General features: G+C 44.6%; 1 protein-coding gene across 1 annotated transcript in view; it reads left to right on the top strand.

Annotated features, from left to right (window-relative positions):
- The first annotated feature begins 1,964 nt into the window (after positions 1-1,964).
- LOC134343819 (lipoxygenase homology domain-containing protein 1-like) overlaps positions 1,965-26,043 on the top strand; it is a 345,249-nt gene continuing 321,170 nt past the window's right edge. The window contains exons 1-5 of the mRNA XM_063042573.1: positions 1,965-2,096; positions 4,345-4,504; positions 8,198-8,356; positions 12,038-12,177; positions 13,681-13,821. Coding sequence (XP_062898643.1) covers positions 4,360-4,504; positions 8,198-8,356; positions 12,038-12,177; positions 13,681-13,821 — 585 coding nt within the window. The 5' untranslated portion in view covers positions 1,965-2,096; positions 4,345-4,359. The remainder of the gene's footprint in view (positions 2,097-4,344; positions 4,505-8,197; positions 8,357-12,037; positions 12,178-13,680; positions 13,822-26,043) is intronic.

Genomic DNA, 26,043 nt, shown 5'->3' with positions numbered 1-26,043 from the left:
CAAGTTGAGAAATATGAAGGCATTGTAATCATCTTGAATGTTGCCATGTCAATGAAGATTTGGAGCGTGCAACTCAATTGCATTGCATAAAGGCCGTCCATTATCTGCACTAGGTGTCAGCTGATTCGGTTCATTTACAACCAATCGTAGCAGTGTACATGATGAATTCCTCCTATAACTATTTGGAAATAATACAGTTTTATAGAACTATTGGTAGTGTTCTGATTTGTTCTGTATTTCACTTAAAAATGCAATTTGTTACTCAGTTAAATGGAAGTTTGTCTTTCTCTATACCTTCTAACTATGTCCATACTATTTTGGCTAATTGGGGCAGGCACTATTGGAACAAAATGTGCTGTTCCCGATTAACCGGAATCCACTGTATACAATCTCTTGTCCATTCGTCCCTCCCCACTAATCTCAACCCCACCCAAGCATGTATCACTGCAGGTGGCACAGTGCTACAGCTGCCCATTCACATATACACAAAATAATCTGCTGATGCTGGGATCAAAGCAACACTCACAACATGCTGGAGGAACTCAGCAGGTCAGGCAGCATCTGTGGAAACGATGAGTCAATGTTTCAGGCCAGAACCCTTTATAGGGCCTCTGCCCCTTCCCTCTTCAGTCCTGACGAAGGGTTCCGGCCCGAAACGTCGACTCATCATTTCCACAGATGCTGCCCGACCTGCTGAGTTCCTCCAGCGTGTTGTATGTTCACATGTAATCCTATTATAACTAATAGTGTGTTTTATGTACTGCTACTACAAAACATTTCACCACACAAATCTGTGATACTAAACTTGATTTTGATATTTATTGTAAACTCTTTGCTGTAATCTGATTATTTTAATATTTCTTAATTTGCGAAACCTCTTTGAAGAGCCAATCCAGAACAAGCTCAATGAGGAAGTAGTAGATAATCTGTTGGCCAGGGTGGACCATGGACGTTGTGTCTAGATGCACAACCCTGGGCAGAGCGATACGGAGAGCGAGCTGTTGACAATGTAGCAAGCTCCCCATCTCCACACGTCTGATGAACACAAACGAACGGCAGAGACCAACAGGGTGGCGTCGCAGGAGTTGCGATCTAGTGTTAAGCTCAATGTGGGACTGCCTTAGGGACTCCTGATCCAGTATTTTCCCTCGGGGTTCACTCCGGAAGCCTTCCCCATGAGTGGGTGTAGCCGCAAGGCAGCGGAGGTTTGAGATCAGAGTCTTCCGTCTGCCGGATAAGCTGCCTTGCACGGCTGTCGAGCCCCATGTGCCCGAAGCGACTGGTTTAAAGGCGCCAGTGGCCCTCCATCGCCCCTTCTCCTGTTAGTGACGGTTTCGCCGGGTTTGGCAGCCCGCCTGGGTGGTGGGGACGCTGTTCATATGAAGCCGCTCCGGTTAACCTCCGTCTCTCACGGTTGTGGACGAGAGCCTGGGCTGCGGCAATGCTCCGCGATGTTGTCCGCCCCGTGGGTCAGACAGCTGGCAGCTGGTCAGGGGCTGGACTCGGTTGTCTGAGGCTATTTGAAACCCAGGCCATAGTTAGTGGGAGTTTATGCCCATCTGCCCCCCCAGCCCCGCACCTCAGCGCCGGCGGCAAATGACACTCTCCATTGATGGCGTTGCGACTTCACGTCGCCATTAGCAACAGGGCTTCAACCAATCGGCTAAAGGGGCGAGTCTTGAACGGCGACAAAGCAAGTTACAAAGAAAATAAACTATCGGAAGAGTTAAGACAACGGAAACTACAACAACTCCACCCATTTAAAAAAAAACAGAAGGAGAAGAGTTTTAAATTAATTATATACATTGGATATCTCAGTGATGATAAACTTCTCTAGTTGCGGGCACAAAGCTTGATTGACAGGGGAATTATCAAATCACCTCCTCTCTGCCGAGTTGTAATGTCGTCACGGTCTCAAAAGGCGGGACAAAAGACGACCCACAAGCGGTTCCGACCGAGGTTAACCGGATTAGTGGGTTGGGTTCATTATTAACTGCCCCAGAAATTAAAGATTCAAAGGGAAGAGTTTCCTCGCTGAATAAAGGAGTTGCAGTACTGTTTTATGAGGAGAGCTGAGCAACCGAGGGCCTAGGAAGGTGAGATAGAGGCGTACAAAATGATAAAAGGAGTGGGCAGCCGGAGACTTTTCCCCAGAGCAGAAATGGCCAATACCAGGGCGCGTAATTTTAAGGTGATTGGAGGGCAGTAGAGGGGGGATGTCAGAGGCAACCTATCTTCTTACAGAGTGGTGGGTCCGTGGAACATCCTGCCAAGAGTGGTGGTAGATGCAGATGATTTAATCCATGGGTGACAGAAAACCAGAGGTCTATGTGGGACGGAAGGGTTAGATTGATCTTAGAGAAGGTGAAATGGTCGACACAACATTGTGGTCCAAAGGGCCTGCACTGTGCAATACTAATCTGCAGTGTTTATGAAAAGTGTTCACATCCTCCCCACCCCAGCCCCGAACGTTTTCATGTTTTATTGTTTCACAACAGTGGATTTAATTTGGCTTTTTTAACACTGATCAACAGAAAAAATCTCTTTCATGTCAAAGTGAAAACAGACCTCTACAAAGTGATTTAAATTCATTACAAATACAAAACACAAAATAAGTTGATGGCCCAAGTACTCAGCCTATTTAATACGACCCACCAAATCATCATTGGTGCAGCCAATTGATTTTAGAAGTCACATCATTAGTCAAATGGAGATCTGTTTCTGGAGACCTGTGTGCAGTCAAGGTGTTTCAGTTGATCGTAGTAAAAAATACACGTGTCTGGAAGGTCCAACTGCTGGTGAGTCAGTATTCTGGCAAAAACTACATCAGGAAGACAAAGGAGCACTCCAAGCAACTTCGCAAAAAGGTTACCGAGAAACACATGTCAAGAAAATTTCCAAGTCACAGAATATCCCTTGGAGTACAGTGAAGTCAATCATCAAGAAATGGAAAGAATATGGCACAGCTGGAAATCGGCCATGAGCAGGCTGTCCTCAAAACTGAGTGATCTTGCAAGAAGGCGACTAGTAAGGGCAGCCACCAAGAGACCTCCGACAACAATGAGTGCAGCAAAATACAGGGAAATCCTGGAGGAAGACCTGATGCAGTCTGCAAGGAATGGCTTAACAGCAAAAAAGTTAATGTTCTGGAGCAGCCAAGTCAGAGTTCAGACCTCTATCCAATTGAGAATTTGTGGCTGGACTTGAAAAGGGCTGTTCACTCACAATCCCCATGCAATCTGACAGAGCTTGACCAGTTTTGTAAAGAAGAATGGGGAAAAATTGCAGTGTCCAGATGTGCAAAGCTGATAGAGACCCTCCACACAGACTCAAGGCTGTAGTTGCTGCCAAAGGTAATTCTACTAAATACTGCCTTGAAGGGGGTGAATACTTCTGGAATCAATTATGTTGTGTTTTATATTTGTAACTAATTTAGATCACTTTGTAGAGATCTGTTTTCACTTTGACACGAAAGAGTCTTTTTCTGTAGATCAATGTAAAAAAAAGCCACTGTGATTCAATGTTGAAAAACAATAAAACATGAAAACTTCCAAAGGGTGGGAGGTGAATACTTCTTATAGGCACTGTCTGTTCTACCACTCACTCAGAGGAACTGTGTATGAACAATTGTTAAAAATACCTGCAGGACTCCTATACTCAATGTGTGTTGTGCTGTGTCCAGGGGTTTCTGTAGATACCAGGCTGGGAACCCCAGACCATTAAACCACATTTTATAACACTATTTACATTATCAATGGATGCTAGTATTTCTGTATATTCTATATTGGTAATATTTAACTTTATTTACCTTATCAATGCATTATAGTATTTCTGTATATTCTGTATTGGTAATAACTAACTTTATTTTTACATAATTTTTATAGTTGATGAATGCTCCTTTTTGTTGTGTGTCGCACCCTGAGCAACAATCCACAGTGAATTCCCAATATATGTAAATGTATATGGCTGATGGCAGGTCATGCCAAAACAAGGCGAATCCCTTCCACAATGGCCAAGACAGGGCAAACTCTGCCATAATGGTGTGGGGGAAAAAAAGGGGTAAACCCTAACCACAATGGCCAAAACAGGGCCAATCCCAACCACAGTGGCCAAAACAGGAAACCCCCATCACGGTGGTGAAAACAGGGCAAATCCACACCACCATGGCAAAAACAGGGCAAATCTCCAGAATGGACTCGACAAGCTCCTGCAGCAGATGTGTGACCCCTCCCAGGCCACTCCAATATACCCCAGCTCATTTTATAACTATTATTTTAGGGTAGCAATATTATTTTAATTTGTTCTGTAATATATCATTGAGTCAAATTTCTCCCTGATTTCCAGGAAGGCCGGAAGAAAATGCCATCACAGACTCAGTACTATACCTCTTCAGCAGCTATGACTGGAATCTTGCAGCCTCAGATCTCTGACTGTGGAACCCAGACCTTCAGAGCAGTAGACCCTTACCCTGTTAATGCTGTAGCACGCATCTGCCCAGTGACCGGTAAGTACAAATGAGGGAAGGGCAGTACTGAGGAAGCAGAGAGGCTGCAGAAGGACGTGGACAGATTAGAATAGTCAAAGAAGTAGCAGATGGAAAACAGTAACTCACACAAAATGATGGAGGAACTCAGCAGGTCAGGCAACATCTATGGAAATGAATACAGTCAACGCTTTGGGCCGAGACCCGTCAATCAGAATCTCTTATTAGATGGAATATAACGTCGGGAAGGTGTGGTTGTGTACTTTGGTAGAAGGAATAAGGGCATAGACTGTACAGAATCAGAATCCAATTCTGTCTCTAACTTCAATCAGAATTGTTTCTTTGCTCTTAAAATTAGCCTTCCTTAGGTCGTACCTGCACTACTTGTATTGTTCTGGATCACTGGAGTTCAGAAGATTGAGGGGGAACTCATTGAAACCTGTTGAATATTAAAAGGCCTATTGAGAGTGGAAATGTAAAGGATGTTTCCTATGGTGGGGGGGGAGGGCGGTCAAGGACCGGTGAGCACAGCCTCAGAATAGAGGGACATCCATTTAGAACAAAGATGAGGAGGAATTTCTTTAGCCAGAGGGTGGTAAATCTGTGGAATTCATTACCGCAGACAGCTGTAGTGGCCAAGTCACTGAGTATATTCAAAACGGAGGTGAATAGATTTTTGATTATTCAGGGCATCAGAAGTTGTGGGAAGAAGGCAGGAGAATGGGGTTGAGAGAGATTTAAAAAAAAATTAGCTATGATCAGATGGTGGAGCAAACATGATGGGCCGAATGGCTTAATTCTACTCCTATATTTTATGGCCTTGTGGAAATTAACCTATTGCATTTGCATCTGTAGCAATCCTCATGAAGGGTCTGGGCCTGAAGTATCATCTGTTTATTCCCCTCCATAGAAGTTGCCTGACCTGTTGAGTTTCTCCAGCATTATGTGTGTGACTTAACATTTCCAGCTCCTGCAAAATCTCTTGTGTTTCTATTTTGTTAGCTGGCCAAAACATTTAAATTTGTGAATCTGTTTCGTAGTACCTTTTTATCCTATTTAGAATTCCGTTTTCTAAGGAGTAGATTGATCTCCCTGTTCGTTTTCCCAAAAGATGCCATTTTGGAAAACAATGGCTCCTCCATCCCATCTTCCTCAGCAGGGGTGTCCTCCAGGGCTGTGTGCTGATCCCACTGTGTACACTCTGCTCATACGTGACAGCACGGACAAACATCCAAGCAATCCCATCGTCAGATTTGTCATTGACGCCACAGTGGTGGGGCCCATCACCAACAATGATGAGACAGCCTACAGAGAGGAGGTGGCAGAGCTCGAGGCCAGGTGCCAGGCACATAACACTTCCTTAATGACAACAAGGCAAAGGACATGGTTACCGACTTAAGGAGAACTCGATCCACTCACACCACCCTTTTCACTGGCAGCACAGCAGTGAGCAATTTCAACCTCCTGGGAGTACTCTCATGGTTCCAGATCACACCTTACACAGTCAGGAAAGCTTGGTATGACATCGTGGACATCAGTCGGTCGTGGCTGCAGGAAGGCCAGAGTTGGGAGCTTAACATCAAAGGATGTACTTTGTATCAAAAGGACAGACAGGAAGGCATAGGCAGTGTTGTGGCTCTGATGGTAAGCAATGGGATTACATCTTTAGAAAGAGGTGACACAGGGTCGGAGAATGTTGAATCTTTGTAGGTGGAGCTAAGAAACTGCAAGGGGGAAGAAAAAACTTTCTGGGAATCATACAGTACCTACAGTGGCATGCAAAAGTTTGGGCACCCCGGTCAAAATTTCTGTTACTGTGAATAGCTAAGTGAGTAAAAGATGACCTGATTTCCAAAAGGCATAAAGTTAAAGATGACATATTTCTTTAACATTTTGAGCAAGATTACTTTTTTATTTCCATCTTTTACAGTTTCAAAATAACAAAAAAGGAAAAGGGCCCGAAGCAAAAGTTTGGGCACCCTGCAAGGCAGTACTTAGTAACACCCCCTTTGACAAGTATCACAGCTTGTAAATGCTTTCTGTAGCCAGCTAAGAGTCTTTCAATTCTTGTTTGGGGGATTTTTGCCCATTCATCCTTGCAAAAGGTTTCTAGTTCTGTGAGATTTTTGGGCCGTCTTGCACACACTGCTCTTTTGAGGTCTATCCACAGATTCTCGATGGTGTTTAGGTCAGGGGACTGTGAGGGCCATGGCAAAACCTTCAGCTTGCGCCTCTTGAGGTAGTCCATTGTGGATTTTGAGGTGTGTTTAGGATCATTATCCTGTTGTAGAAGCCATCCTATTTTCATCTTTGGCTCTTTTACAGATGGTGTGATGTTTGCTTCCAGAATTTGCTGGTATTTAATTGAATTCAGTCTTCCCTCTGCCAGTAAATGTTCCCCGTGCCACTGGCTGCAACACAAGCCCAAAGCATGATCGATCCACCCCCGTACTTAACAGCTGGAGAGGGGTTCTTTTCATGAAATTCTGCACCCTTTTTTCTACAAACATACAGTTGAAGTCAGAAGTTTACATACACCTTAACCAAATACATGTAAACTCAGTTTTTCACAACTCCTGACATTTAATCCTAGAAAACATTCCCTATCTTAGGTCAGTTAGGATCACTACTTTATTTTAAGAATGTGAAATGTCAGAATAATAGTAGAGAGAATGATTTATTTCAGCTTTTATTTCTTTCATCACTTTCCTATTGGATCAGAAGTTTACATAGACTTTGTTAGTATTTGGTAGCATTGGCTTTAAATTGTTTAACTTGGGTCAAACGTTTTGGGTAGCCTTCCACAAGCTTCTCACAGTAAGTTGCTGGAATTCTGTTCCATTCCTCCAGACAGAACTGGTGTAACTGAGTCAGGTTTGTAGGCCTCCTTGCTCACACATGCTTTTTCAGTTCTGCCCATGGAGACCGTTTTGCTGAACACCTACGCTCTGTCCGCTAGAGAAAGCAGGATCTCCCAGTGGCCACACATTTTAATTCCACGCCCCATTCCCATTCTGATATGTCTATCCACGGCCTCCTCTACTGTAAAGATGAAGCCACACTCAGGTTGGAGGAACAACACCTTGTATTCCGTCTGGGTAGCCTCCAACCTGATGGCATGAACATTGACTTCTCTAACTTCCGCTAAAGCCCCACCTCCCCCTCGTACCCCATCTGTTATATACACACATTCTTTTTCTCTCTCTCCTTTTTCTCCCTCTGTCCCTCTCACTATACCCCTTGCCCATCCTCTGGGCTTTCCCCCTCCCCCTTTCTTTTCTCCCTGGGCCTCCTGTCCCATGATCCTCTCGTATCCCTTTTGCCAATCACCTGTCCAGCTCTTGGCTCCATCCCTCTCCCTCCTGTCTTCTCCTATCATTTCGGATCTCCCCCTCCCCCTCCCACTTTCAAATCTCTTACTAGCTCTTCTTTCAGTTAGTCCTGATGAAGGGTCTCGGCCCGAAACGTCGACTGTTCCTCTTCCAATAGATGCTGCCAGGCCTGCTGTGTTCACCAGCAACTTTTATGTGTGTTGATTGAAATTCCAGCATCTTCAGAATTCCTCGTGTTTGCGTGAATGAGGAGTTGCTGGGTGGCGGGACTCAATGGCCCCCGAAGGGCCTGTTTTGTGCTGTCCGTCTAAATAAAAGAAAAAGACATAACTCTATCATGACTAATACATTAAAGCTGTTCTCCCCTGTTCTTTTCAAACAGGATTCCAGTTCAGAAACATCTCTGCACCCAGAGATAAACCAGTGTGGAATGATCCCAGAAGAGCACGTGAACAGTGCGCTGGTGCTTTAAGGAAGTACAGGGTGACCCTAAACCACAGGTCCACCGAGTCCGCTGTCAGCAGGAGAGCCCCATATTCTGGTGAGTAATATTTGTGGTCCAGGAACCAAATCGGATGGATTGCACGAATGTGATGAGTATGCATGTGGCTGATTGATCGCGGGGTAAATCGATTGATCACAGGATGAACCGATTGATCGCATGGTGAACTGATTGAGCCTGCTATGTACGCAGGCTCTCTCTTTGTGCAGGCTTTCGAGTGCGCGTGTCTCCGATTCAGTGGACCTGGGTCGTCGCTCCCGCACTGTAAGTTAATAGTCACAGTCATAATCATTCTTTATTGATCTTGGGGGAAATTGGTTTTTGCTACAGTTGCACCATAAATAATAAATAGTAATAGAACCATAAATAGTTAAATAGTAATATGTAAATTCTGCCAGTAAATTATGAAATAAGTCCAGGACCAGCCTATTGGCTCAGGGTGTCTGACCCTCCAAGGGAGGAGTTGTAAAGTTTGATGGCCACAGGCAGGAATGACTTCCTATGACGCTCTGTGCTGCATCTCGGTGGAATGAGTCTCTGGCTGAATATACTCCTGTGCCCAACCAGTACATTATGTAGTGGATGGGAGACATTGTCCAAGATGGCATGCAACTTAGACAGCATCCTCTTTTCAGACACGACCGTGAGAGAGTCCAGTTCCATCCCCACAATATCACTGGCCTTACGAATGAGTTTGTTGATTCTGTTGGTGTCTGCTACCCTCAGCCTGCTGCCCCAGCACACAACAGCAAACATGATCGCACTGGCCACCACAGACTCGTAGAACATCCTCAGCATCGTCCGGCAGATGTTAAAGGACCTCAGTCTCCTCAGGAAATAGAGATGGCTCTGACCCTTCTTCTAGACAGCCTCAGTGTTCTTTGACCAGTCCAGTTTATTGTCAATTCATATCCCCAGGTATCTGTAATCCTCCACCATGTCCACAGTGACCCCCTGGATGGAAACGGGTCACTGGTACCGGTAACCGGCATGAACCATTACTAACGTGACTCAGTAAAAAGATTTAATCCTATTTCTCCATTGTTGTTCCTGCTCTACAGCTGTTCTTGGCACTTTGGAGTAATAGCACAATGAACAATGTTCATTGACACAGACCCCTGTATTTATCTCATTCACATTGTGGTCTGCAGGAACATAAAGCATTCCAGCTCAGTACAGGCTAGTCAGCCCATGAAGTCGTGCTGACTTCCTAACCTACTCTGAGATCAATCTATCCCTTCCCTCCCACATAGCCCTCTGTTTTTCTACCATCCATCTGCGTATCTAAGAGTTTCTTAAATGCTCCTAACTTATCTGCCTCTACCACCACCTCTGGAAGTGTTTTCCACACACCCACCTCTCTGTGTATATATAAAAAAAAGCTATCTCTAATGGGATGTAATGTTGAAATTGTACAAGGCATTGGTAAGGCCAAATTTGGAGTATTGTGTACAGTTCTGGTCACCGAGTTATAGGAAAGATGTCAATAAAATTGAGAGAGTACAGAGGAGATTTACTAAAATGTTGCCTGGGTTTCATCTCCTAAGTTACAGAGAAAGGTTGAACAAGTTAGGTCTTTATTCTTTGGAACGTAGAACGTTGAGGGGGGACTTGATAGAGGTAGTTAAAATTATGAAGGGAATAGATAGAGTTGACGTAGATAGGCTTTTTCCATTGAGAGTGGGGAAGATTCAGACAAGAGGACATGGGTTGAGAATTAGAGGACAAAAGTTTAGGGGTAACATGAGGGGGAACTTCTTTACTCAGAGAGTGGTCGCTGTGTGGAACGAGCTTCCAGCAGAAGTGGTTGAGACAGGTTCGATGTTGTCATTTAAAGTTAAATTGGATAGACATATGGACAGGAAAGGAATGGAGGGTTATGGGCTGAGTGCAGGTTGGTGGGACTAGGTGAGAGTAAGAGTTCGGCACGGACTAGAAGGGCCAAGATGGCCTGTTTCCGTGCTGTAATTGTTATATGGTTATATGGTAACAACCCCTCTATACTTTCCTCTAATCAGATTAAAATGATTTCTCCTTGTATTAACAGTTTCTGCCCTGTGAAAAAGTCTCTGGCTGTCTACTCGATCTATCACGTTGTACACCTCTATCAAGTCACCTCTCATTCCCCCTAGCCCACTCAACCTCTCCTCATAAGTAAATCTTCTCTGCATCCTGGTGAATCTCCTCTGCACCCTCTCTAAAGCTTCCACACCTTTCCTATAATGAGGCGACCAGAACTGAACACAATATTCCAGGGAAATGAGACAAGCTCTCTGATCTGGGATTGCTAATATCTGGAAATATGAGAGAAGGATGGATCCAGGTTGTGGATGCTGAGAATCGACTAGGATTCCCAAGATCTGCAGGTTGTCTCTACTTGGGAGGGCTTCAGTTGAGACGTTCCAGCAAGTCTGGGTGGTAATTGAGTGGATTTTAAGTTCAAGTTTATTGTTATCTGACTGTACATATATACAACCAAATGAAACACTGTTCCTCCAGACCACAGTGCACCCACATATCACACACAGCATATGAAACAAGATATTACTGTAAGTTAATAAAATATAATTCAAAATGCATGTGGTGCACAGGTAAACAGTAAACAGCTCACTGTCCCAGTGACAAGACCTCAGTGCTGACTGGGTATTCATTAAGGCTGATTTATACTTCTGCGTCAACTTGACGCCGTGTGAACCCTAAGCAGAGCCTACACAGATCTCTACACTATAGCCTGACGCACACCTCTCCCGAAATGTAACTACGTGTCGTGGCAACGCAGACCGAACAACTGTGATTGGTCTGCTTGGTAGCATCGCATTTCCTCCTACGCTGCAATAGCTTCCCATTGGGCGACTGAAGGGCAGGGAAGGAACTCTGGCTGCAATGCTTTCCATAAAGCTTTACAGACCTCCAAAATTATGGAGGATGTATTTCACTTTTACGAAAAAAGATGCTCGCTTTAAACTTGTTTACCCCAAGAAAGACTACCATGACCATGAAGCCTTGCATGGGCAGGTGTGTGCGCATGCGTGACTTGCTTGAATTGCAGAGTGACGCAGACACACCAACGCACAAGTATAAATGCTCACAATGCGCGTCGGCCACTTGCGTAGGTTACGGCGTTGAGTTGACGCAGAAGTAGAAATCAGCCTTTAGTCTCACAGCCTGAGGGAAGAAGCTGTTACCCAGTCAGGCAGTTCTAGTCCTGAAGCTCCTGAATCTTCTTCCTGACAGTACTGGGTCAGAGAGATTGTGGGATGGGTGGTAGGGATCCTCAGCAATGCTTTGGGCCCTTTGTCTATAATGTGATCCTCTCAGTGGTTTTACTGTCCTCTGTAGGGTCCTGCGGTCCGATGCCTTTCAGCTTCCGTACCACACAATGATGCAGACAGGCAGGACCCTCGATGGTGCTCCTGTAGAGAGTGTTAGAATGGGGGCGGGAAGCCTTGCAAAGCTTGGTCTGCTCACTGCTGATATTCCAGCAGGTCTGGGTGGTGAAGGAGTGGATCTGAAACAATGTACAGATTTTCAGAGCACTGGCGTGCATGCTGTGTAAGATTCACTCTGGGGAAAGACGTTCACATCCGCTCATGCGCTTAAAGCACAGCAGAGTAACGTTTGCACTTTTCACTCCGTTTCTCAGTCTGAAGTCACGAAGCGAAGCGAGTGTCTGTGAGTATTACCCGGTGTGAAACAATGTCCAACCCTCTGCCTTCACAGCATGGACTTGCAAGCCTGGTTCCCAATACAGAGACGGTGGCAGCTGCAAGCTTTCTCAGTACCACTCGCTCAACGACCCGCACCTCTTCAAGTACTACCTCAGGAAGTTTGGGTTTCAGGAACAGCCACGCCGTCTTTCTGTACGTCCTTTTGCTTTTCTCAGTAATCAGTTGGCAGTAAATGGCAGACGGTGCCAACACTGTGATTCTCCATCAAAGCTGAAATTTGCTAATATCCGTACAAGTCTTGGAAATGCTGTGAGCAAGAACACAGTCACACCAGTCCTAACCGTGTCTTTGCACAATTACATGTCCTAATGTACCTGCCTGTACAACCACCCCCCACAGCATGTTCCACACATCCATCATTCTCTGTTACAAAAAAAACTGACCTCTGACATCCCCCTCTACTTGCCTCCAGTCACCTTAAAATTATGCCCCCGTGTATTAGCCGTTTCCGCCTTGGGGAAAAAGGCAAAAGGAACTATATAAAGCATCCATCTGCCTGAAGTGGAATTTTCCTGGAGGCCAGCCATTTTAATTCCAAACCCTATTTGCATTCCAGCATGTCGGACAATGGCCTCCTCTTCTGCCATGACGAGGCCACCCTTATATTACATCTAGATAGCCCCAAACCTGATGGCATGAACATCGATTTCTCCAACTTCTGGAATTTTTTTCCCCCTTTCCTTTCCTCTTCTATTCCCCATTCTGACCTCTTATCTCTTCTCCTTATCTACCCATCACCTCCCCTGGTACCTCTCCTCCTTCCCTTTCTCCCATGGTCCACTCTCCTCACCTATCAGATTCCTTCTTCTCCAGCCCTTTACCTTTTCCACCAATCACCTTCCAGCTTTTACTTAATCCGGCCACTTGGCTTCACCAATCCCCTTCCAGCTTTTACTTAATCCACCTTCTTGGCTTCACCAATCACCTTCCAGCTTTTACTTAATCCAGCCACTTGGCTTCACCAATCATCTCCCAGCTTTTACTTAATCCACCTTCTTGGCTTCACCAATCACCTCCCAGCTTTTACTTAATCCACCCTCTTGGCTTCACCAATCACCTCCCAGCTTTTACTTAATCCACCCTCTTGGCTTCACCAATCATCTCCCCGCTTTTACCTAATCCACCCTCTTGGCTTCACCTACCACCTTCCAGTTTGTCTGCCTTCCCCTTCACCATCTTCTTATTCTGGCATCTTCCACCTTCCTTTCCAGTCCTGAAGAAAGGTCTCATCCCGAAATGTTGACATTTCATTTCCAGAGATGCTGCCTGACTTGCTGAGTTCCTCCAGCACTTTGTGTGTGTTGCTCTGGATTTCCAGCATCTGCAGAATCTCTTGTTTATGATATAAAATATAGTAGCTCGACTACACAAATATCCTTGTATTTTGGGAGTAAAGAGAAACTCCACAGTCTCCTTGGCTGATGTAATGCATTGAATAGAATTCATCCAATGCCAAATTATATATGGCCCATAGATAGAATGTGCTTGAGAGACTGAATGGCCTTTTGATATTCTCTGTGTTAGTCTAATGCCTGGGTTTACCCTGAAATTATTTTTCATTGCTTTTCCAGTTAATTTAATGTGACATGAATCAGTCTTCTATGAGACTGAGCATTGCTTTCATGTGATTTCCAGTATTCCAGAAGCACACTGCTTCGACAGCCATCAAACTCGAGGCGTGACCTGTCCAGGACTGCATCCCAAGTGGCCAGTGATGTTTTGTACAAAGTGACGGTACAAACAGGCAAGAAGAGAGAAGCAGGGACTGATGCAAAGGTGACATTACATGGATCTCTTATTATTGGATAAGAAGTCCTCACTTGCATGTCTTATGAGGATATCAGAATCAGGTTTAATATCACTGGCATGTGTTGTGAAATGTGTTGTTTTGTAGCAGGACATTGTAATGTATAGTAAGTACAGTAACTGAATGACAACAAGGAGTATCTATAAAATAGATAAATTAAGTAGTGCACAAAGAGAAACAAGTGCGTGTGTGATTGTAATAGAATAGGGTGAGCTCAGGTTTCCTCGTGGGAGCGAAGGAGGGTGAGAGGTGACGATCGAGGTGTACAAGGTGATAAGAGGCAGGAACTTTTTCCCAGGGCGGAAATGGTTAATCCTGGGGTCATAACTGTAATGTGATTGGAGGGAGGTGGGGGGTATCGGGGAGATGTCAGGGGTAAGTGTATAACAGAGAGTGGTGGGTGCCAGGGTGGTGGTAGGGACGTTTGAGAAGCTCTTAGATAGGCACATGGATGGCAAACAAAGGGTGGCCTGTGTGGGAGGAAAGGGTTAGATCGATCTTGGAGTCAGTTAAAGGTTGGCACAACCGAAGGGCCTGTTCTGTGCTGTATAATATCTCAGGGTAAGAACCTAACCTTAAGGAGGATGGTTCAGAGTGCCACACTTTTCAACTTGATTCACACATCCTCTATTGAAAACTTATTTTCTATTAGGTGCTTGCATCTGTGGTAATGGTTTGGATGGGTTATTTGGGGAGGTGATGCAGATAATTGAGAGTAATTTTACTGTAGATGTTTGCACCCCTGCTAATGTCGTATGTTTGCACCCACGGTAACGTCGGGTGTGTGCGCCTGTGGTAACATCGGGCGTTTACACCTGTTTTAAAGTTAGGTGTTTGCACCCGTGTTCACGTTCAGCGTGTGCACCCGTGGTGACATCCCGGCATTTACACCTGTGGTAATGGTTTGGATGGGTTATTTGGGGAGGTGATGCAGATAATTGAGAGTAATGCTTGTTTTTGCCGATCACGCTTAATCACACGATCTGATTATAAGTTTTGATATGAATTCTCATCATGGGCGCTATTGCAATGGCTTTTTCTTTTATGGAATCAAACCTTAATGATGGTAGCTTGCTTCCAATATTCCCTGTATTTGATACAGGTATTCGAGATATGTGTCTCGTGACAATCCTATTCCCTGCTATTACAAGGGAAAAAGTCCTAGGCAAACTGAAAGATCTTAAGGTGGATAAGTCACCTGGACCAGATGGACTACATCCCAGAGTCCTGAGAGAGGTTGCTGAAGAGATAACAGATGCATTGGTCATGATCTTTCAAAAATCACTTGATTCTGGCGTGGTCCCAGAGGACTGAAAAATTGCACATGTCACTCCATTCTTTCAGAAGGGAGGATGACTAAAGGACAGAAATTAGGCCAGTTAGCCTAATCTCAGTGGTTGGGAAAGTGTTGGAGTCTATTATTAAGGATGAGGTTTCGAGGTACTTGGAGAATAATAATAAAATAAGTCAAAGTCAGCATGGTTTCTGTGGTCACGTACCCCATGAAGGGTTAAAGAACCAGCGGAAATAGAAAACACTTTGGAGTCTGGTATTGCTGTTAACTAACACTATTTATTAGTAACTATGCAATACAGTAATATAAAATCAGATAATTCAAACAGATTAGTAATGATTATATATGTGTGGAAATATAGAAACCAAGCTTCTTCAAGCCTACGTGTAAATAGATACAGTCTTACAGTGATAAGTAAAGTTCAGTTCAGTTCGTGGCATTCAGCTGAGTAGTGATGGAGAGAGAGAGGTGTTTAGTTCTTCAGGGGAGCTGATGCCATCGATCTTCCCGTTGTCCTCCGAAACTTCCAAGTTAGCCAAGCTTGACCAACTTAAGAGCACCGTCTTCGAGTGATAGTCTACCAACCCAGGCGAGGGTTAGACACACGGGTAGACTCCACAAGGTTGCTCTTTCATGCACTAACAATTACAGATCGATCCCTCAGAATCGATCCTCAGTCCCACACTCGTGGGCACCTGGACAGGATAGTGGTAACTTCACCACACCCTTGTGTGTCTGCGTGTCCTGTGAAACAAGCAATTACGCTGGTTTAAATACTGTTGTGCTGAACACCAGCTGTCCATCAGGTAGCTCCTCCCTTCTCTCTCTGTAGGAACACAGGAGCCGCCAGTGTTCTTGCAGAAGTGTAAATAAACTGTGAGCAGTCCCCCCTCCCCCCTCCCCCTTCCCCCCTCTGCCCCCGCTCCCCAATTCTTCAAGGAAACATGGAAACATAGAAAATAGGTGCAGGAGTAGGCCATTTGGCCCTTCGAGCCTGCACTGCCATTCAGTATGATCATGGCTGATCATCCAACTCAGAACCCTGTACCTGCCTTCCCTCCATACCCCCTGATCCCTTTAGCCACAAGGGCCATATCTAACTCCCTCTTAAATATAGCCAATGAACTGGCCTCAACTGTTTCCTGTGGCAGAGAATTCCACAGATAGCAAGCAGGGTGGACAAAGGAGAGGCAGTGGATGGGGGAAGGGAGGGGGAGGGAATTCCCATCCCAGTTTCACTCTGCCCCCTCTGCCAACTGCCTATCACCTGCCTCATGGTTCCGCCTCCTTCTACTACCCATTGTGCTTTCCCGTATTCCTTCTTCACCTTTCCTGCTTATCCCCTCTCCCACCCTTGATCTTTCCCCTTACTGGTTTTTCACCTGGAACCTACCAGCCTTCTCCTTCCCACCCTCCCCCCATCTTCTTTATGGGGCCTCTGCCCCTTCCCTCTACAGTCCTGACGAAGGGTTCTGGCCCGAAACGTTGACTAATCGTTTCCATGGATGCTGCCCGACCTGCTGAGTTCCTCCAGCGTGTTGTAAGGTGGAAGTTGATCGTTTCCTGATTGGTCAGGGCAGCAATGGATATGGTGAAAAGACCAGTGTATGGTGTTGAGTGGGATCCAGGATCAGCCATGATGGAATGGCGAAGCAGACTCAATGGGCTGAATGGCCTAATTCTGCTGCTACATCTTATAGTCTTATGGTCTTACACTGTCAGTAGAATGTGCCTTTTTCTAGCATAGGTGAATTTTGGGAGATTCCAGCAGGTGCCAAGAAAGTAGGATTTTAGTAAAGTATCAGTGAATTGATTGCAGGCGGGTTTAGAAATAGTAAGATAGCACAGATCAACACGTGGCTGAAGACATGGTGCAGGAGGGAGGGCTTCAGATTTATAGATAATTGGGCAGTTTTCCAGGGAAGGTGGGACCTGTTCCAGCGGGATGGTTTACATCTGAACTGAAGGGGGACAAATATTCTCGCAGGTAGGATTGCTAGAGAGGCTCCAGTGGATTTAAACTAGATATGAGGAGGGAGGGGAACCAGAGTGTAGGAACAGGTGTAGGGGGAAAGGAAGAAAAAGAAAATAGTAAAGTTGTTTGCACGGTTAGTGATTAACAGAGAGTAAGAGGTGGAAAATTTCTTAAATGCCTTTATTTTAATGCCATGAGCATTGTAAGAAAGGTGGATGAGCTTAGAGCATGGATTGATACCTGGAAATATAATGTGGTAGCTATTATGTTGATGATTATTAGTAGGATTATTAGTTATTGGTATGACAGAGGCGTTGTGGATAATGAAGTAGGTTTTCAAAGCTTGCCGAGAGATTTAGGCCAGTTAGAAGAGTGGGCTGAAAGATGGCAGATGGAGTTTAATGCTGATAAGTATGAGGTGCTACATGTTGGTAGGACTAATCAAAATGGGACATACATGGTAAATGGTAGGGCATTGAAGGATGCAGTAGAACAGAGGGATCAAGGGATAATTGTGCATAGTTCCCTGAAGGTGGAATCTCATGTGGATAGGGTGGTGAAGAAAGCTTTTGGTATGCTGGTCTTTATAAACCAGAGCATTGAGTATAGGAGTTGGGATGTAATGTTGAAATTGTACAAGGCATTGGTGAGGCCAAATTTGGAGTATTGTGTACAATTCTGGTCACCGAATTATAGGAAAGATGTCAACAAGATAGAGAGAGTACAGAGAAGATTTACTAGAATGATACCTGGATTTCAGCACCTAAGTTACAGAGAAAGGTTGAACAAGTTGGGTCTTTATTCTTTGGAGCATGAAGGTTGAGGGGGGACTTGATAGAGGTATTCAAAATTATGAGGGGGATAGATAGAGTTGACATGGATAGGGTTTTTCCATTGAGTGTGGGGGAGATTCAAACAAGAGGACATGAGTTCAGAGTTAGGGGGCAAAAGTTTAGGGGTAACATGACGGGGAACTTCTTTACTCAGAGAGTGGTGGCTGTGTGGAATGAGCTTCCAGCAGAAGTGGTAGAGGCAGGTTCGATATTGTTATTTAAAGTTAAATTGGATAGGTATATGGACAGGAAAGGAATGGAGGTTTATGGGCTGAGTGCAGGTTGGTGGGACTAGGTGAGCGTAAGAGTTCGGCACGGACTAGAAGGGCTGAGATGGCTTGTTTCCGTGCTGTAATTGTTATATGGCTATATGGTTAACGTTAAGATTGTGCTGAATACATAAATAATTCCAGTTGTATGAACATGACAATATGCACAAGCACTTCCTTATTCTTACAAAACCTCTGTTGTTTTTGAGTTTAGAATTTAATTGCATCAATGGCTCTGGGCCTGTACTCACTGAATTTTGTAGAATGGTGGGAAATCTCATTGAAACATATTGAAAGGTCTGGATAGGGTGGATATGGAGGAGATGTTTCCTGCATTCTGGGAGTCTTGGACCAGAGGACACAGTCTCAGAGTAGAGGTATGTCCATATAGGATCTCTGGGCATTTAGAGAATCATGGTCTGATCAGGGACAGTCAGCATGGCTTTGTGATGCGCAGATCTTGTCTGACAAGCCTGATAGAGTTCTTTGAGGAGGTGACCAGGCATATAGCTGAGGGTAGTGCAGTGGATGTGATCTATATGGATTTTAGTAAGGCATTTGACAAGGTTCCACATGGTAGGCTTATTCAGAAAGTCAGAAGGCATGGGATCCAGGGAAGTTTGGCCAGGTGGATTCAGAATTGGCTTGCCTGCAGAAGGCAGAGGGTCGTGGTGGAGGGAGTACATTCAGATTGGAGGATTGTGACTAGTGGTGACCCACAGGATCTGTTCTGGGACCTCTACTTTTCGTGATTTTTATTAACGACCTGGATGTGGGGGTAGAAGGGTGGGTTGGCAAGTTTGCAGACGACACAAATTTTGGTTTTGTAGATAGTGTAGAGGATTGTCGAAGATTGCAGAGAGACATTGATAGGATGCAGAAGTGGGCTGAGAAGTGGCAGATGGAGTTCAACCTGGAGAAGTGTGAGGTGGTACACTTTGGAAGGACAAACTCCAAGGCAGAGTACAAAGTAAATGGCAGGATACTTGGTAGTGTGGAGGAGCAGAGGGATCTGGGGATACATGTCCACAAATCCCTGAAAGTTGCCTCACAAGTGGATAGGGTAGTTAAGAAAGCTTATGGGGTGTTAGCTTTCATAAGTCGAGGGATAGAGTTTAAGAGTCGCGATGTAATGATGCAGCTCTATAAAACTCTGGTTAGGCCACACTTGGAGTACTGTGTCCAGTTCTGGTCGCCTCACTATAGGAAGGATGTGGAAGCACTGGAAAGGGTACAGAGGAGATTTACCAGGATGCTGCCTGGTTTAGAGAGTATGCATTATGATCAGAGATTAAGGGAGCTAGGGCTTTACTCTTTGGAGAGAAGGAGGATGAGAGGAGACATGATAGAGGTGTACAAGATAATAAGAAGAATAGATAGAGTGGACAGCCAGCGCCTCTTCCCCAGGGCACCACTGCTCAATACAAGAGGACATGGCTTTAAGGTAAGGGGTGGGAAGTTCAAGGGGGATATGAGAGGAAGGTTTTTTACTCAGAGAGAGGTTGGTGCGTGGAATGCACTGCCTGAGTCAGTGGTGGAGGCAGATACACTAATGAAGTTTAAGAGACTACTAGACAGGTATATGGAGGAATTTAAGAGGGGGGTTATATGGGAGGCAGGATTTGAGGGTCGGCACAACATTGTGGGCCAAAGGGCCTGTATTGTGCTGTGCTATTCTATGTTCTATATTCTACATTAATGCAGTATCTATCTATCTACACAGATGCAGTATCCATCTACACAGTATCTATCTATCTACATTGATTATTCATCTACACAGATGCTGCCGGACCTTCTGAGCATTTCTGGCATTTTCTACTTTATTTCAGATTTCCAGTATCTGCAGTATTTTTCTTTTGTTTTTACTCAGTGTGTTTCTATGCCAAGTTGTAAACTGCTACACTTTTTATGGTCTTGATCACTTCTCTAAATACAGTGGATTCTGGTTAATTGGTCCAAAGGTTAATCAGGGCAGCTTATTTGAGACACTATTGGCTTAATTGGGGCAGGCAATTGTTGACAATAATTTCTAACCAATGTCAGTCATGTGCACTTGCGTGGCAATGAGACACTACACCGTGCTGAAAGTGACCAGTTTTTAAAAAGCATTAGTTGTGTGTGTTCATGTTCAAAAAGCAGTGATTTTTGTCAGTGATATTTGGTGGGAAATAAGCAGAAAGGCAATGAAGAACTACTTTACACATCGTGGGATCAAGCATTATATATGGCAACTAGTAGTCGGGAAAATGCTTGAAGCTGTCATTAAGGAAGAAATAGCAAAACATTTAGAAAGGGGTGGTTCCATTAGACAGAAGCAGCATGGATTCAGAAAGGGCAGGTCCTGTTCGACAAACTTACTGGAGTTCTTTGAGGACCCATGAGTGCAGTGGATAGAGGGGAACAAGTAGATGTTGTATACTTGGATTTCCAGAAGACTCTTGATTAGGTGCCGCAGAAGAGACTTATAAATACGATACGGATGCATGGAGTTGGAGGAAGTGTATTGGCATGGATAGTGGATTGGTTAACCAATAGAAGGCAGAGAGTTGGTATAAATGGGTGTTTCTCTGGTTGGCAGTCAGTGGTGAGTTGGGTGCTGCAGGGGTCGGTGCTGGGCCCGCAGCTGTTTACCATTTACATTGATGATTTGGAAGAAGGGACAGAGTGGAGCGTAGCAAATTTTGCTGATGACACTAAACTGAGTGGAAAAACGAATTGTACAGAGGATGTGGAGAATCTGCAGAGGGATATAGATAAGTTAAGTGATTGGGTCAAGGTCTGATAGATGGAATACAACATTGGTAAATGCAAGATCATCCACTTTGGAAAGAATAATAGAAGAGCAGATTATTATTTAGATGGTGAAAGATTGCAGCATGCTGTTGTGCAGAGGGACTTGGGAGTGCTTATACTTTATACTTTATTGTCGCCAAACAATTGATACTAGAACGTACAATCATCACAGCGATATTTGATTCTGTGCTTCCCGCTCCCTGGATTACAAATATTAAATATTAAAAAAAATTAAAAATAGTAAAAATTAGTAAATATTAAAAATTTAAATTATAAATAATAAATAGAAAATGGAAAGTAAGGTAGTGCAAAAATACTGAGAGGCAGGTCCAGATATTTGGAGGGTACGGTCCAGATCCGGGTCAGGATCCGTTCAGCAGTCTTATCACAGTTGGAAAGAAGCTGTTCCCAAATCTGGCCATACGAGTCTTCAAGCTCCTGAGCCTTCTCCTGGAGGGAAGAGAGATGAAAAGTGTGTTGGCTGGGTGGGTCATGTCCTTGATTATCCTGGCAGCACTGCTCCGACAGCGTGCGGTGTAAAGTGAGTCCACGGACGGAAGATTGGTTTGTGTGATGTGCTGCACCGTGTTCACAATCTTCTGCAGCTTCTTCCAGTCTTGGACAGGACAACTTCCATACCAGGTTGTGATGCACCCTAGAAGAATGCTTTCTACGGTGCATCTATAAAAATTAGTGAGGGTTTTAGGGGACAGGCCAAATTTCTTTAGTTTTCTCAGGAAGTAAAGGCGCTAGTGGGCCTTCTTGGCAGTGAACTCTGCTTGGTTGGACCAAGTCAGGTCATTTGTGATATTGACCCTGAGGAACTTAAAGCTTTTGACCTGTTCCAATTGCACACCACCGATGTAAATTGTGTCGTGCAGTCCGCTACTCCTTCTGAAGTCAACAACCAATTCCTTCGTCTTGCTGACGTTGAGGGATAGGTTATTGTCTTCGCACCATGCCACAAGGTTCTTAATTTCCTCCCTGTACTCAAACTCATCATTACCCGAGATACGGCCTACAATTGTTGTGTCATCAGCAAACTTATATATTGAGTTTGATGGAAACTTGGCTACACAATCATGGGTGCACAGTGAATACAGCAGAGGGCTGAGTACACAGCCTTATGCATGAATTGCATGAAGTTGGCTTGCAGGTACAACAGGTTATTAAGAAGGCAAATGGAATGTTGGCCTTCATTGCTGGAGGGATTGAATTTAAGAGCAGGGAGGTTATGCTGCAACTATACAGGGTTCTGGTGAGGCCGCACCTGGAGTACTGCGTGCAGTTCTGGTCTCCACACTTGAGGAAGGATATACTGGCTTTGGAGGCAGTGCAGAGGAGGTTCACCAGGTTGATTCCAGAGATGAAGGGGTTAACCTACGAGGAGAGATTAAATCACCTGGGACTATACTCTCTGGAGTTCAGAAGAATGAGAGGGGATCTTATAGAAACATACAAAATTTTGAAAGGAACACACACAAGATGCTGGTGGAACGCAGCAGGCCAGACAGCATCCATAGGAAGAAGCACAGTTGACCAAGGGTCTCAGCCCGAAACGTCAACTGTGCTTCTTCCTATGGATGCTGTCTGGCCTGCTGCGTTCCACCAGCATTTTGTGTGTGTTGCTTGAATTTCCAGCATCTGCAAATTTCCTCGTGTTTGCGTTTTTAAATTTTGAAAGAGATAGATGAGATAGAAGTAGGAAAGTTGTTTCCGTTGGTCGGTGAGACTAGAACTAGGGGACATTACCTCAAGATTCAGGGGAGAAGATTTAGGATGGAGATGAGGAGAAACTGTTTTTCTCAGAGAGTGGTGAATCTGTGGAATTCTCTGCCCAGGGAAGCAGTTGAGGCTTCTTCACTAAATATATTTAAGATACAGTTAGGTAGATTTTAACGTAGGGGAATTAAGGGTTCTGGGGAAAAGGCAGGTAGGTGGAGCTGAGTTTACGGACAGATCAGCCATGATCTTATTGAATGGCGGGGCAGGCTCGATGGGCCTGATGGTCGATTCCTGCTCCTATTTCTTATGTTCTTATGTATTCAGACTTGGAGATGCCAGAAACGGCCAAGAGTCAAAATGAAACAATTTCACTATTTCAACAATTTAGGAACTATGAAGAATTTGAAAGTGATGATAATCATCTTGAAGGTTACAATAAAAATGAAGATTTGGGGGATTCAGTCATCAACAGCATTGTTTGAAGGCAGTCCATTATCTACACTAGGTGTCTGTGCAGACTTTGTTCATTTACAGACAATCAAAAGAACACAGCAGTGTACACTGGATGAATTCATCCTTTGATAAATATTTGGAACTAATACACAGTTTATACTACTGTAGTTTTAGTTGTATTCTGATTTGTTCTGTACTTCATTTAAATACGTAACATATTATATCTTTTTAGCCATTTCTTTGAAACTTCTGCTAATTGGGACAGTCATTTAATTGGGCCAAGATGTACTGGTCCTGATGTGTCCCAGTTAATTGGAATCCACTGTATTTGTGTTCTGTTACGGTTTGCTTGTTATCGGTGATCTAATTCTGAATTTAGAGTGAATTATGAAACTTCGTAAAATGAGGATGCTTAAAATTAGATTGTAAATAACAGCATTATATAAAAATAATTACAAATTTTCTTTTAACATTGTTCCAAGAAGAGCCTTGTTTACCTTGTGTTGGGGAATTAAAAGCAGAATCACTGAAGGAACCCCTTGAAAACAAGTCAGACAATCCCCAAACCCTGCCTATTGGCCTCCAGCTGCATAGCATCACTCTACAATCCTTTTTGCCACCAATTTCATACTTTGTCCAGATCTATCTCCACTCATACCTGACCTCTCCTAAGCTCAAATCTGACCTAACCTGTCCAACGCTCAAATCAGATTTGACTTCTCCAATGCTCATTTTGGAACCAATGCTTTCGAGACTGAGTTCAGAGGGGTTAAGTCTGAGAGCTATAGGAAGTCCTTGGTTGGTCATTTCCTTTAGACCATCCACATTCACTTGCTTTTTGTCTTCTAAGGTTCTTAAAGATCCTTTCATGTTTGTTACTGTTGGGGTTTCTTCTGGAGGCTGTTGTGAGGTGACTGAGCCGGCCTCCAAAGGATTACTGCACAGCATGTTGTCTGTCATTTTCTTCTGATCTTTGTGGACCATGGGTTTGAATTCTGTCAGCTGCTCCTGGGGCCCAATTTCCACGTCACAGCTCTGAGTTGGGTTTCCAGCTGGGCTTTGATCAGCTTCAGCATCTACATGGCTTTCATTAGATTTCAAACCTTCAGGTTTATTCAGAGTTGGTTTCTTGGGCCTACATCCTGATCTGATTTTTGGAGTCTGCTCCTGACTGAACTCTGCTAATGACAACGCTTCACATTCGAATTCCCTTTCATTTTCATTCAAGCCAGGTTGTTTTGACTCCACAACTTCGGCTAGGGGATTCTTCTGCCATTTTCTGTTTTCAGCAGTGAGAAGACTTATTCGTGTTAAGTCCTCTCTGCCCCCAGTGGGTGTGACTGGGACATCTAGTTTCTTTGGATCAGGTCGAACTATGATAGCACTCTTCTGATGACTGCTTGTTGCAAGTTCTTGCCGACCTGATTTCTTTACAGCTTCTTCAGAACTGCACAGATCAGAGATTGCAGGAAGACTGCCATGAGTACCAGGCTCAGTAGGACTGATAGGTGACCAGCCTGCATTACGACTCTGATGATGTTGGAAGTGGGTGGGGCTACTTTGGAGCCTGATCTCTGAGTGATTGTCCCTCTGAACTGGGTGAACTGCAGGGGAATAGTTAACCAAAACTCCAGTGACACTTTCGTTGAGGCAGAACTCCACACGGTAGCCTGGCTTTGACAATTCTGAGTTACCTCCAGACAGTGCGACGAGAAGATTGCCCTGAGGTGTTTCAGCTATAGAGATAGTTCTCTGTTTGACATCTACAATGCCACCGAGATATTGTTGTTCAACAGAATTCCTTTGAATTCCTGCAGTGTTCACTGCCGAAGCATTTTCCTGGTAATTTCCTGCAGACAGACTAACTTGCTTTGACTTTCTCGGCTCCATACTTTGTCCAGGTGTGATATCTAAATATGACGACCTTGCACCTTCTGCCGTGGCTGATTCTGGTCTGAATGTAGTAAAGCTCTCCTGATGACTGACTGCATCAGGACTCCTCAGGTCTGACTTCATTATTTCTGTAAGAGGTCTGCAGGGAGGTGGGACTGCACCAGGGAGCTCAGACATCTGAGTTGAGGGATTGCCTGCTTTACGACTACCTTCGGGTTTAAGAGGCACTGGATATGGCAGAGCCGAAACCTCTGTAGAATTCTCATCGGGACTGATGTGGGTAAGAACATGTTTCTGCTTAAAGTCCATCTGAGTCTCATTGAGGGCAATATTTCCACAGTTATGAGATTTTGATAGTTCTGCATCATCTCCACTGGTAAAGCTCTCCTGAGAGTGTTCCAGTACTGGGTAACCTCCTAGCTCATCTTCAACAGTACCAGACAGGGTTGACATGCTCTGTGCTCTCGAATTCCCATGGAGTCTAACCATTGTAACACCCTCTTCATAGGGAGTCCTCTGATACCTTCCTTCAACAAAACCATCAACCTCCAACCTTCTCAACTCAGTGCTCCCCTTGGCAGTGACATGTGCATCAAGGTGTATATCTGATATCTTCTGATCTTCTCCAGCAGTTGGTTCTGGTTGGTTTGTAAGGGTGCTCCCCTGATAGTTGACCGTCTCAAGGCTCCTCAGTTTTGACTTCTTCACCTCTTCATCAGAACTCAAGGGAGACGAGGCTGCTTCAAGGCTGTTGTCGGATGCCATTGTGGACGGACTCCCAAGATGAGGTCTGAACTTCATGGGGCTGTTGGCATGCCTGAGCTCTGTGTTGCACCTCTGGGTTGTATCTGTTCCAGGAATGTGTTCAGCTTTGTCCCTAGGCCGATCCACATGCAGGCTGACACTCGCAGGCTGCCAGAGCTCTGACTGCTTCACGTCATTTCCAGACGCAACAT

This window comes from Mobula hypostoma, chromosome 3, assembly GCF_963921235.1.
Source record: "Mobula hypostoma chromosome 3, sMobHyp1.1, whole genome shotgun sequence".
Taxonomy (NCBI): Eukaryota; Metazoa; Chordata; class Chondrichthyes; order Myliobatiformes; family Myliobatidae; genus Mobula; species Mobula hypostoma.
The sequence above is the reverse complement of the archived record's forward strand: the minus strand, read 5'-3'. Positions and strand labels throughout refer to the sequence as shown.